The sequence below is a fragment of the Bombina bombina genome, chromosome 7, assembly GCF_027579735.1.
Source record: "Bombina bombina isolate aBomBom1 chromosome 7, aBomBom1.pri, whole genome shotgun sequence".
Classification (NCBI taxonomy): domain Eukaryota; kingdom Metazoa; phylum Chordata; class Amphibia; order Anura; family Bombinatoridae; genus Bombina; species Bombina bombina.
In genome coordinates this window covers 445,105,807-445,118,852 of record NC_069505.1, presented here as the reverse complement: position 1 = coordinate 445,118,852, position 13,046 = coordinate 445,105,807, and the positions used below count along the sequence as shown (strand labels likewise).

The 13,046-nt window shown below is 43.9% G+C and overlaps 1 protein-coding gene across 3 annotated transcripts in view; it reads left to right on the top strand.

Annotated features, from left to right (window-relative positions):
* The window catches only part of EP300 (E1A binding protein p300), a 657,355-nt gene extending 646,064 nt beyond the window's left edge, over nucleotides 1-11,291 (top strand). For all 3 annotated transcript variants that reach the window (XM_053721396.1, XM_053721397.1, XM_053721395.1), the window contains exons 31-32: nucleotides 6,428-6,709; nucleotides 7,618-11,291. In XM_053721396.1, coding sequence (XP_053577371.1) covers nucleotides 6,428-6,709; nucleotides 7,618-9,864 — 2,529 coding nt within the window. In that variant the 3' untranslated portion in view covers nucleotides 9,865-11,291. The remainder of the gene's footprint in view (nucleotides 1-6,427; nucleotides 6,710-7,617) is intronic.
* Nucleotides 11,292-13,046: the final 1,755 nt, after the last annotated feature.

Below are 13,046 nucleotides of genomic sequence, written 5' to 3'. Positions count from 1 at the left end.
TAAGATTCCTAGGATTCTATCCTTCCTTCAAGAAGGATTGGAAAAAGGATTATCTGCAAGTTCCCTGAAGGGACAGATTTCTGCCTTGTCGGTATTACTTCACAAAAAGCTGGCAGCTGTGCCAGATGTTCAAGCCTTTGTGCAGGCTCTGGTTAGAATCAAGCCTGTTTACAAACCTTTGACTCCTCCTTGGAGTCTCAATTTAGTTCTTTCAGTTCTTCAGGGGGTTCCGTTTGAACCCTTACATTCCGTTGATATTAAGTTATTATCTTGGAAAGTTTTGTTTTTAGTTGCGATTTCTTCTGCCAGAAGAGTCTCAGAATTATCTGCTCTGCAGTGTTCTCCTCCTTATCTGGTGTTCCATGCAGATAAGGTGGTTTTACGTACTAAACCTGGTTTTCTTCCAAAAGTTGTTTCTAACAAAAACATTAACCAGGAGATTATCGTACCTTCTCTGTGTCCGAAACCAGTTTCAAAGAAGGAACGTTTGTTGCACAATTTGGATGTTGTTCGCGCTCTAAAATTCTATTTAGATGCTACAAAGGATTTTAGACAAACATCTTCCTTGTTTGTTGTTTATTCGGGTAAAAGGAGAGGTCAAAAAGCAACTTCTACCTCTCTCTCTTTTTGGATTAAAAGCATCATCAGATTGGCTTACGAGACTGCCGGACGGCAGCCTCCCGAAAGAATCACAGCTCATTCCACTAGGGCTGTGGCTTCCACATGGGCCTTCAAGAACGAGGCTTCTGTTGATCAGATATGTAGGGCAGCGACTTGGTCTTCACTGCACACTTTTACCAAATTTTACAAGTTTGATACTTTTGCTTCTTCTGAGGCTATTTTTGGGAGAAAGGTTTTGCAAGCCGTGGTGCCTTCCATTTAGGTGACCTGATTTGCTCCCTCCCTTCATCCGTGTCCTAAAGCTTTGGTATTGGTTCCCACAAGTAAGGATGACGCCGTGGACCGGACACACCTATGTTGGAGAAAACAGAATTTATGTTTACCTGATAAATTTCTTTCTCCAACGGTGTGTCCGGTCCACGGCCCGCCCTGGTTTTTTTAATCAGGTCTGATATTTTATTTTCTTTAACTACAGTCACCACGGTACCATATGGTTTCTCCTATGCAAATATTCCTCCTTAACGTCGGTCGAATGACTGGGGTAGGCGGAGCCTAGGAGGGATCATGTGACCAGCTTTGCTGGGCTCTTTGCCATTTCCTGTTGGGGAAGAGAATATCCCACAAGTAAGGATGACGCCGTGGACCGGACACACCGTTGGAGAAAGAAATTTATCAGGTAAACATAAATTCTGTTTTTAAATTTAAGCTTGAGAACCTCCGTGTATTGCTAGGGGAGGTTTTAGCGGCTCTGAATGACTGTAACACAGTTGCAATTCCAGAGAAATTATGTAGGCTGGATAGATACTATGCGGTGCCGGTGTGTACTGACGTTTTTTCCTATACCTAAAAGGCTTACAGAAATTATTAGCAAGGAGTGGGAAAGACCCGGTGTGCCCTTTTCCCCTCCTCCTATATTTAGGAAAATGTTTCCAATAGACGCCACCACACGGGACTTATGGCAGACGGTCCCTAAGGTGGAGGGAGCAGTTTCTACTTTAGCTAAGCGTACCACTATCCCGGTGGAGGATAGTTGTGCTTTTTCGGATCCAATGGATAAAAAGTTAGAAGGTTACCTTAAGAAAATGTTTGTTCAACAAGGTTTTATCTTACAGCCCCTTGCATGCATTGCGCCTGTCACTGCTGCTGCGGCATTCTGGTTTGAGTCTCTAGAAGAGGCCATTCGCACAGCTCCATTGGATGAAATTATGGACAAGCTTAAAGCACTTAAGCTAGCTAACGCATTTGTTTCTGATGCCATTGTACATTTAACTAAACTAACGGCTAAGAACTCCGGATTCGCCATCCAGGCGCGCAGAGCGCTATGGCTTAAATCGTGGTCAGCTGACGTGACTTCTAAATTTAAATTACTTAATATTCCTTTCAAAGGGCAGACCTTATTCGGGCCCGGCTTGAAAGAAATTATTGCTGACATTACTGGAGGTAAGGGTCATACTCTACCTCAGGACAGGGCCAAATCAAAGGCCAAACAGTCTAATTTTCGTGCCTTTCGAAACTTCAAGGCAGGAGCAGCATCAACTTCCTCCGCTCCAAAACAGGAAGGAACTGTTGCTTGTTACAGACAGGCCTGGAAAACTAACCAGTCCTGGAACAAGGGCAAGCAGGCCAGAAAACCTACTACTGCCCCTAAGACAGCATGAAGAGAGGGCCCTCATCCGGAAACGGAGCTAGTGGGGGGCAGACTTTCTCTCTTCGCCCAGGCTTGGGCAAGAGATGTCCAGGATCCCTGGGCGTTGGAGATCATATCTCAGGGATATCTTCTGGACTTCAAAGCTTCTCCTCCACAAGGGAGATTTCATCTTTCAAGGTTATCAGCAAACCAAATAAAGGAGGCATTTCTACGCTGTGTACAAGACCTCCTAGTAATGGGGGTTATCCACCCAGTTCCGCGGACGGAACAAGGGCAAGGATTTTACTCAAATCTGTTTGTGGTTCCCAAGAAAGAGGGAACCTTCAGACCAATTTTGGACCTAAAAATCTTAAACAAATTCCTAAGAGTTCCATCATTCAAAATGGAAACTATTCGAACCATCCTACCCATGATCCAAGAGGGTCAATATATGACCACAGTGGACTTAAAGGATGCCTACCTTCACATACCGATCCACAAAGATCATTATCGGTACCTAAGATTTGCCTTTCTAGACAGGCATTACCAGTTTGTAGCTCTTCCCTTCGGGTTGGCTACGGCCCAGAGAATTTTTACAAAGGTTCTGGGCTCACTTCTGGCGGTGCTAAGACCGCGAGGCATAGCGGTGGCTCCGTACCTAGACGACATTCTGATACAAGCGTCAAGTTTTCAAACTGCCAAGTCTCATACAGAGATAGTTCTGGCATTTCTGAGGTCGCATGGGTGGAAGGTGAACACGGAAAAGAGTTCTCTATTACCACTCACAAGAGTTCCCTTCCTAGGGACTCTTATAGATTCTGTAGAGATGAAAGTTTACCTGACGGAGTCCAGGTTATCAAAACTTCTAAATGCTTGCCGTGTCCTTCATTCCATTCCACGCCCGTCAGTAGCTCAGTGCATGGAAGTAATCGGCTTAATGGTAGCGGCAATGGACATAGTACCATTTGCGCGCCTGCATCTCAGACCGCTGCAATTATGCATGCTAAGTCAGTGGAATGGGGATTTGTCCCCTCTACTAAATCTGGATCAAGATACCAGAGATTCTCTTCTCTGGTGGCTTTCTCGGGTCCATCTGTGCAAGGGGATGACCTTTCGCAGGCCAGATTGGACGATTGTAACAACAGATGCCAGCCTTCTAGGTTGGGGCGCAGTCTGGAACTCCCTGAAGGCTCAGGGATCGTGGTCTCAGGAGGAGAAACTCCTCCCAATAAATATCCTGGAGTTAAGAGCAATATTCAGTGCTCTTCTAGCTTGGCCTCAGTTAGCAACACTGAGGTTCATCAGATTTCAGTCGGACAACATCACGACTGTGGCTTACATCAATCATCAAGGGGGAACCAGGAGTTCCCTAGCGATGTTAGAAGTCTCAAAGATAATTCGCTGGGCAGAGTCTCACTCTTGCCACCTGTCAGCGATCTACATCCCAGGCGTTGAGAACTGGGAGGCGGACTTTCTAAGTCACCAGACTTTTCATCCGGGGGAGTGGGAACTTCACCCGGAGGTATTCGCTCAACTGATTCATCGTTGGGGCAAACCAGAAATGGATCTCATGGCGTCTCGCCAGAACGCCAAGCTTCCTTGTTACGGATCCAGGTCCAGGGACCCGGGAGCGGTGCTGATAGATGCTCTAGCAGCCCCTTGGGTTTTCAACATGGCTTATGTGTTACCACCTTTTCCGCTGCTGCCTCGACTGATTGCCAAGATCAAACAGGAGAGAGCATCAGTGATTCTGATAGCGCCTGCGTGGCCACGCAGGACCTGGTATGCAGACCTAGTGGACATGTCGTCCTGTCCACCATGGTGTCTGCCTCTGAGGCAGGACCTTCTAATACAGGGTCCTTTCAACCATCCAAATCTAATTTCTCTGAGGCTGACTGCATGGAGATTGAACGCTTGATCCTATCAAAGCGTGGCTTCTCGGAGTCGGTTATTGATACCTTAATACAGGCACGGAAACCTGTTACCAGAAAAATTTACCATAAGATATGGCGTAAATATTTATATTTCTAGGATATTGTCTTTTCTACAAGAGGGTTTAGAAAAGGGCTTATCTGCTAGTTCGTTAAAGGGACAGATTTCTGCTCTGTCTATTCTTTTACACAAACGTCTGGCAGAAGTTCCAGACGTTCAGGCTTTTTGTCAGGCTTTGGCTAGGATTAAGCCTGTGTTTAAGACTGTTGCTCCGCCGTGGAGCTTAAACTTAGTTCTTAAAGTTCTTCAAGGTGTTCCATTTGAACCCCTTCATTCCATTGATATTAAGTTTTTATCTTGGAAAGTTCTGTTTTTGATGGCTATTTCCTCGGCTCGAAGAGTCTCTGAGTTATCTGCCTTACATTGTGATTCTCCTTATCTGATTTTCCATTCAGACAAGGTAGTTCTGCGTACTAAACCTGGGTTCTTACCTAAGGTAGTTTCTAACAGGAATATCAATCAAGAGATTATTGTTCCATCATTATGTCCTAATCCTTCTTCAAAGAAGGAACGACTTTTGCATAATCTGGACGTAGTCCGTGCCCTGAAGTTCTATTTACAGGCAACTAAAGATTTTCGTCAAACTTCTTCCCTGTTTGTCGTTTATTCTGGTCAGAGGAGAGGTCAAAGAGCTTCGGCAACCTCTCTCTCTTTTTGGCTTCGTAGCATAATACGTTTAGCCTATGAGACTGCTGGACAGCAGCCTCCTGAAAGAATTACAGCTCATTCCACTAGAGCTGTGGCTTCCACCTGGGCCTTTAAGAATGAGGCCTCTGTTGAACAGATTTGCAAGGCTGCGACTTGGTCTTCACTTCATACCTTTTAAAAATTTTACAAATTTGACAGTTTTGCTTCTTCGGAGGCTGTTTTTGGGAGAAAGGTTCTACAGGCAGTGGTTCCTTCCGTTTAAGTTCCTGCCTTGTCCCTCCCATCATCTGTGTACATTAGCTTTGGTATTGGTATCCCATAAGTAATGGATGACCCGTGGACTGAATACACTTAACAAGAGAAAACATAATTTATGCTTACCTGATAAATTTATTTCTCTTGTAGTGTAGTCAGTCCACGGCCCGCCCTGTCTTTTTTAAGGCAGATCTAAATTTTAATTAAAACTCTAGTCACCACTGCACCCCTTGTTTCGGTCGAATGACTGGATATGACATGTGAGGGGAGGAGCTATATAGCAGCTCTGCTTGGGTGATCCTCTTGCAACTTCCTGTTGGGAAGGGAATATATCCCATAAGTAATGGATGACCCGTGGACTGAATAAACTACAAGAGAAATAAATTTATCAGGTAAGCATAAATTATGTTTTTTTATGCTTTCGCACTTTTTTCTTATCACCCCACTTCTTGGCTATGCGTTAAACTGATTTGTGGGTGTGGTGAGGGGTGTATTTATAGGCATTTGAGGTTTGGGAAACTTTGCCCCTCCTGGTAGGAATGTATATCCCATACGTCACTAGCTCATGGACTCTTGCTAATATGAAAGAAATGAATTTATCAGGTAAGTTCTTACATAAATTATGTTATTTTGTTTCCTGGCATGGAGAGTCCACGCCCCGCCCTGATTTTGATTTTAAGGCAGCATTTAATTCTTCTAACCTTCAGGCACCTGTATACCCTAGTGTTCTTTTGCCTTTCCTTTATTCCCTCTGCTGAATAACTAGGGGAGTATAGGTAGTGGGAAGATACTTAAGCTCTGGCTGGGGTGTCTTTGCCTCCTCCTGGTGGCCAGGTGGTGAAATTCCCAACAGTAATGAATGGAATAATGGACTCTCCATGCATGGAAATAAAATAGTTTCAGGTAAGCATACATTTTATTTTTATAGTAGAAGTTGTTTAAAAAGTCTCCTAAAATTGCTGCTTTCCCTGAATCCCAAGAGTTTGACTTCTAGAAATGCGCATTTGTGAATTCTGTAATGTTTCAGGAAGACGGCGGCTACAAGTTCTATTCTGCTCTTTTCAGAGCTGCATTTATTCTTGTGAGATCTTGATTTTCAAATATGTAGACACTTTTGTCCCTTTAATAGATTTATGCAAAATAGTCTCAATATCTGTTTCTTTTGTTACAGGATTAATAACCTTCAGTTGCAACTGTGTTATTTCTTATAATCATGTGTTAGCATGCTTTTATTTGCTTTATGTGACACCTCACATCATTCACTTGCTCTTTACCCACTTTTAGGTCTTCTTTGTCATACGCCTAATTGCTGGCCCCACAGCAAACTCTCTTCCACCCATCGTGGAGCCAGACCCCCTTATTCCGTGTGACCTGATGGATGGACGAGATGCTTTCCTCACTTTGGCAAGAGACAAACACCTGGAATTTTCATCACTTCGTCGAGCCAAATGGTCCACTATGTGCATGTTAGTGGAACTTCACACTCAGAGCCAGGATCGCTTCGTCTACACATGCAATGAGTGTAAACATCATGTGGAAACTCGCTGGCACTGCACTGTGTGCGAGGTGAGCATTTACATTGCCCACAGTATAATTAGTGTATTTAGGCTTTTCTCTAAAGCAATATGATGGCATATTGTTAACTTACCATGTACTTGAGCTTTATGTTCCGCTTGTGTAGTTAATAATTGTTTTCATTAGATTTGACTGTTAAGCTTAAATTCTCCTAATGTAATTACAGGTACAGATTCCAAAATCTAAACATTCTGAAATCCAAACTTTTTGATTTAATATCTTAAAAAAATAAAATGAATTATAAAACTACCTTTATATTACAGGTATAAGCTTTATTATGACATGTACATATTACCTTTCTGATTACAGTACTGATGGTACTATGTATATAAAAGTATTATATAAAACTACCTTTATATTACAGGTATAAGCTGTATTATGACATGTACATATTACCTTAATCTCATAAGATATTGTTATTTACACTTGGTCCCATACCCTCTCCAAACAGTCACATTTTAAAGATACAAATATTCCAAAATCCAAACTATTCCAAAATGTAAACCTTTTTTGTTCCCAAGCAGTTTAGATAAAGGGTTTTCTACCTGTATAATGTAAAGTGAGTATGTTTTTGTTCACTATATTGTAAGCTTTTTGTTGTGCTACTCAGCAGGCATGAATTCTTAATTAATATTGTCCATTCTATAGAGTGAGAAGATCCTTGGTGGTTAGGAAATAACGGACCTTAAATTACTTTTCTTTTGTCATACGTTTTGTTACGTATGTTATAGAAATGTAAACTAATATTTGTTACAAGTATAAAAAAAAAAAAAAAAAGTGGAAAAACAGGAGTCCTGGTTTAGTTTTAAAAACACGGACATTCTCATTTCTGTTATTTTTTTTATTTATTTTTTAAGCTGTCATTTCCGGTTTTATTAACTGTGGCCTTACTTTTGCAGGATTACGACTTGTGTATTACCTGCTACAACACAAAAACACATGAGCACAAGATGGAGAAGCTTGGTCTTGGTTTGGACGATGAAAGCAACAACCAGCAGGCAGCTGCTACCCAGAGCCCTGGAGACTCCCGTCGACTGAGCATCCAGCGTTGCATCCAATCTTTGGTGCATGCCTGCCAATGCCGCAATGCCAATTGTGCTCTGCCTTCATGTCAGAAGATGAAAAGGGTGGTACAACACACCAAGGGCTGCAAACGCAAGACCAATGGAGGTTGCCCCATCTGCAAGCAGCTTATTGCCCTGTGCTGTTACCATGCCAAGCACTGCCAAGAGAACAAGTGCCCTGTGCCTTTCTGTCTTAACATCAAGCACAAACTACGGCAACAGCAGCTGCAGCACCGACTGCAACAAGCTCAGATGTTGCGGCGGCGTATGGCTAGCATGCAGAGGCCAGCTGTGGTTGGGCAGCAGCAAGGTCTGCCATCACCGAACTCAGCAGGGCCCACCACACCAACAAGCCAGCAACCACCCACACCACAGACTCCTCAGCCACAACCTCAGCCAGCCTCACAGCCTCAGCCCCCTCCACCCAATAGTATGCCTCCTTACAGCATGCAGCGTGCACCTCCAACCAGCATGATCACCCAGGGTAAGGCAGCTGGGCAGCTGACACCTCCAACACCACCTCAGACTGGGCCAATACAACAGCCAGTTCAAGGACCACCTCCAGCTGCTGTGGAGATGGCCATGCAAATACAGAGGGCCGCAGAGACTCAACGACAGATGGCTAAGGCACAGATCTTTCCTCGTCCCATGATAAACCCACACCAGATGCAGCCCATGAACCCTATGCAGCCCATTGGCATGAACCCCCAGCAAGGTCCTCGTGGGCCTGGTCACATGGATCCCAGTATGGGTCCTGCTGCCATGCAGCAGCCTCCTCAGCCTCCCCAGCAACAGCAGCCGCAGACTCAGCCTCCATGGGTACAAGGTGGGCTCCCTCAGCAGCAACCAATGCAGCCTGGTATGCAAAGATCTCCCATAATGCCTGTTCAGCAGGGACAACCTATTAATATGCCCCCTCAGCCAGGTATGGGACAGGTACCTGGTGGTAACCAAACAAAGCAAGGCTCTCTTCCCCAGGCTGCCCTCCAGAACCTTCTACGCACTTTACGCTCTCCCAGCTCCCCAATGCAGCAACAACAGGTGCTTAACATCCTGCACTCCAATCCGCAGTTGCTGGCTGCCTTCATCAAGCAGAGAGCAGCCAAGTATGCCAGCAGCCAGAATCCACAGGGAACTGGGGGAATGCCAGGAATGCCTACCCAAAGTAACATGCCTCAGGGTGTGCACCCCAATGCTGCCATGCAAGGCATGAATTCCATGCAAGTGGTAGGACCACGCCCTTCCATTCCCCAGCAGTCGCAAGCACCACAGCAACAGCAGCAGCCTACACCCCAACAGAGCATGGCAGGCATGAATCCACAAGGCCAGCCGGTGAACCTAAATCATGCTGGGATTTCACCACAGTTTCGGGAGTTGCTGATCAGGAGACAACAGTTGATGCAGCAACAGCAGCAACAACAGCAACAGCAGCAGCATCACCAACAGCAGCAGCAAGGGAGTGGGCCAGGCATGATTAACCACAACCAATTCCAGCAACACCAGGTCATGGGGGGTTACACGCAGCAGCAGCGGATCCAGCACCACATGCAGATGCAGCAGGGTAACCTGGGACAGATGAGCCAGATTCCTCAGGGAATGTCAGGCGATGCAGGCAACAGCTTACAAAACTTTCAGCAGCGACTCTTACATCAGCAGATGAGTTCCCCTGCTCAGCAGAATCCCATGAGCCCCCAGCAGCATATGTTGCCAGGCCCAGCCCAATCGCCACATTTGCAAGGTCAGCAACTTCCACCAACGCTTAGCAACCAAGTGCGTTCTCCCCAACCTGTGCCCTCCCCACGTCCTCAGTCTCAACCCCCGCACTCCAGCCCATCCCCCCGCATGCAACCACAACCGTCCCCTCACCATGTTTCACCACAGACGAGTTCCCCCCACCCAGGTTTGGTGGTGGCTGGGCAAGGGAACCCAATGGATCAAGGACACTATGGGAGCCCTGATCCCACTGCTATGCTTTCTCAGATGGCAGGTCTCCATGGTGGGGGGGTGCCAGACTTGGGCCTGAGTGCCGACAACTCGGACCTAAATCCCAGCCTCTCACAGAGTACACTAGACATCCACTAGACAAAACTCAGGGGAGGGGAGAGATGGATGCACTCCTCTTCCCATAGAGGAAAGACTCTTTAATCACATTGTTCAGATAAAAACAAACTTATTTTCAGCTCAAACTGACTTTTTATACTGAAGAAAAGCTGTGGTTTTTTTTGGCGATTGGTGGGAGGGAGGGGTTGTGGGATGTAATGGTATTTTCAGACTTTTTTCATTAATATTATTTTGGAGTTCTCAAGAGCCGCTGTGCTTTGAACTACAAGGACCTGAAGAGATTGGGGAGGGGCAGATATTAATATTATTATAATTATTATTATTACAAAGAATATATTTTCAGTGGCTGGGTCCCTAAGCCAGCCTTCTGATCTCTTCCTCTGTTAGATGCGCAGCGCATTTTCTTGCTCCTAAACTAAAATCTTCAACACACGTAACATGACTTCCTATGTTTTTACTTTATATGTGTATTTTTATTTTTAAATTAATAAGTGTATAATATTGACTGCTTTTATTTACTTGGACGGTTTCTGTACAGATATATTTTCCTGTGTTTTTCTCACTTTTACGAACCCTTTCACGGTCACCTCATTCACACGCAGTGCAGGGTTTTCCTCTCCCCTGGACTGCTCCATATAAATTACATGTTAAATGCTTAAACATTTTTGCCTCTTTATTTTTTTTTTTTCTTCCCCCCCCCCCCCCCCCATGCAAACGTGAATCACAGCTGTAAAGGGCTCATAAGATGTTTCCCTCTGAGTATGAATGGGCTAATTTGGCGAGAATGAACAGCTGTGCTCCAAACACAGAGGTTTTCAGAGGATGGTTTAATATTGCTTTAAACAAGATATATATACATGATATATATAAATATATAAATATATAAATCTATATATATAATTAAAATTACCCACATTTCCCTACCCTGCCTCTTCTGTGCTGGCTACCTTTTTGGTTACAAAGAAGAGAATGTATATTTTTGCCCCTTTTCCCATTCCTGAAAATGTTCTGTTTAGCCAAGTATTTGCAAGATAAATAGTGTTATTTCTACACGTTTGACTTGGGATAAGGAAAGAGATTTTGTTTATTTTGCTATCTCCCAGTCAGGCCAGATGTACTATATTTAATGGATTGTAGTTTCTGGGGGTATAGTGACAAGATTGCATTTTTATTTTTAATTTCCTGCATTACTGTAACATCCATGTAAACAAATGGACTGATGAGAGAACGGTGGTGTTCAGCCCCCTCTTCTCTGAAAAACTTGAACTGGGGTAACAAAGTGACCAGTTGCTATTCCCCTCCCCTCGACAACGTGGTGCAAACATTGTAAATCATGCGAAGAACACGGGCTCTCTTCTAAATATGAACTCTGAATCACTGTACAAATTGTTGCAATTCATTTCTTATTACTTATTGTTAAATAAACTGTGTGATACAGATGAAAGATATTTAGTATTGTACTGACTTCCATGTTTAATAACCTGATGGTGTCTTCTGTCCCATCCTTTTATCGCCTAGCCTCATCAAACTAGCGGATGCTGAAGGGTTTTCTCTAGATTGTTTGTTTTCTTTTACAAGATATGACGAGTCCACGGATTTCATCCTTACTTATGGAATTCCACCTGGTCAGCAGGAAGTGGCAAAGAGCAACACAGCAGAGCTGTATATATATAGCTCCTCCCTTCCCTCCCACTACAGTCATTCTCTTTGCCTGTGTTAGTGATAGGAAGAGGTAAAGTGAGGTGTTAGTTTAGATTCTTCAATCAAGAAGTTTTTTTTATTTTAAAATGGTGCCAGTGAGTACTATTTTTCTCAGGGAGAAATTGTCAATCACTTATTCCTAAGAGGAGTGGAGACATCTTATTTTTCTGTCCTGATGATGATCTTAGCAAACATTATCTAAGATCCTGCTGGTTTCCACAGAGCAGTTGAAGGTAGTGTAAAGAAATATCTTCAGTGTGGAGAACCGTGTCATTCTACAAGCAGCATTGAGGTATGTTCAGTCATTTGTTTCTGGGGAGACTTGATGCATCAGAAAAGGCTTACATTATTCCCTATCTGGGGAGGGGTAATCAGTATGCACTATATTACGGAAATGGTGTACTTGGAATTCCCTTTTATATTGATTACTTATCAGTATGTTTCACTTATGTGTATTCAGTATGGGCTGACGCTGGGAGATGCGGTTTGCTGCCTAAAGGCTATCGTTGTTATATCACTATAGCTGGCATGAGAGAGTGCAGTTTTTAATGAAGTTGAGCTTTATTATTCAAGTGTATGTATAGAGGGGCACATGGCTTAACATTTTATGTTGGAAAACCGACATGTTGATTTACTTCCCATGCGGGTCTCGGTACGGCTCGAGTTACACCCCAGGGTGTGCGGGGCCTAATTTTGCGCGCTCAGCCACGCAGTACTCATTTGGATCGGAAGTAAGGTCCTGGGCTCCAGTGGGGCCTAAGTTGTTTTTGTACACAAAGGAAGAGACTTAGGAGCGCTTCTTAGACAGAATCAGTGTGATCTGGGGGCAGGTAGGCGCCGCAGCAGAGCTGTGGTGAGGTGCAGGGCCCTGAATTGATAAAAATTGATAAAACTGATCAATTTGATATATAACATTACCAAACAAGCGGTGCAATATTGTTAAGCTAATTTGGGCACATAATTTTATTGCCGTAGATGTTGTTTTGACTAATAACAGAAAAATTGTTGCGCTTTTATTATTTCAAGGCGCAGTAGGATTTTTAGTTCAGTTTTTGAGTATATGTTTTGACTTGAGTTCAATATATCAAGTAAAGAACGACTATTAGTGCTATTGCTAGTCTGTTTAACATGTCTGAACTTGAGGAAACTCCTTGTTCTATGTGTTTAGATGCCATTGTAGAACCCCCTCTTACTTTTTGTCCCTCATGTACTGAAAGGGACTTACAATGTAAAGAGCAAATTTTCTTTAAGGAAAGTGTGTCTAAGGATGCTTCTCAGTCTGATGAGAATCAGGGTATGCCGCTACTTTCTGCCCAAGCGTCACAACCTTTAACGCCCACCCAAGCGACGCTGGGTTCTTCAACCGCGTCTACTTCATTTACTCTGCAGGATATGGCTGCAGTTATGTCATCTACCTATACAAAGGTTTTATCTAAGTTGCCAGTGTTACAGGGCAAACGCAGCAGGACAGAAGTCATTTTGAATACTGAGACCTCTGATGC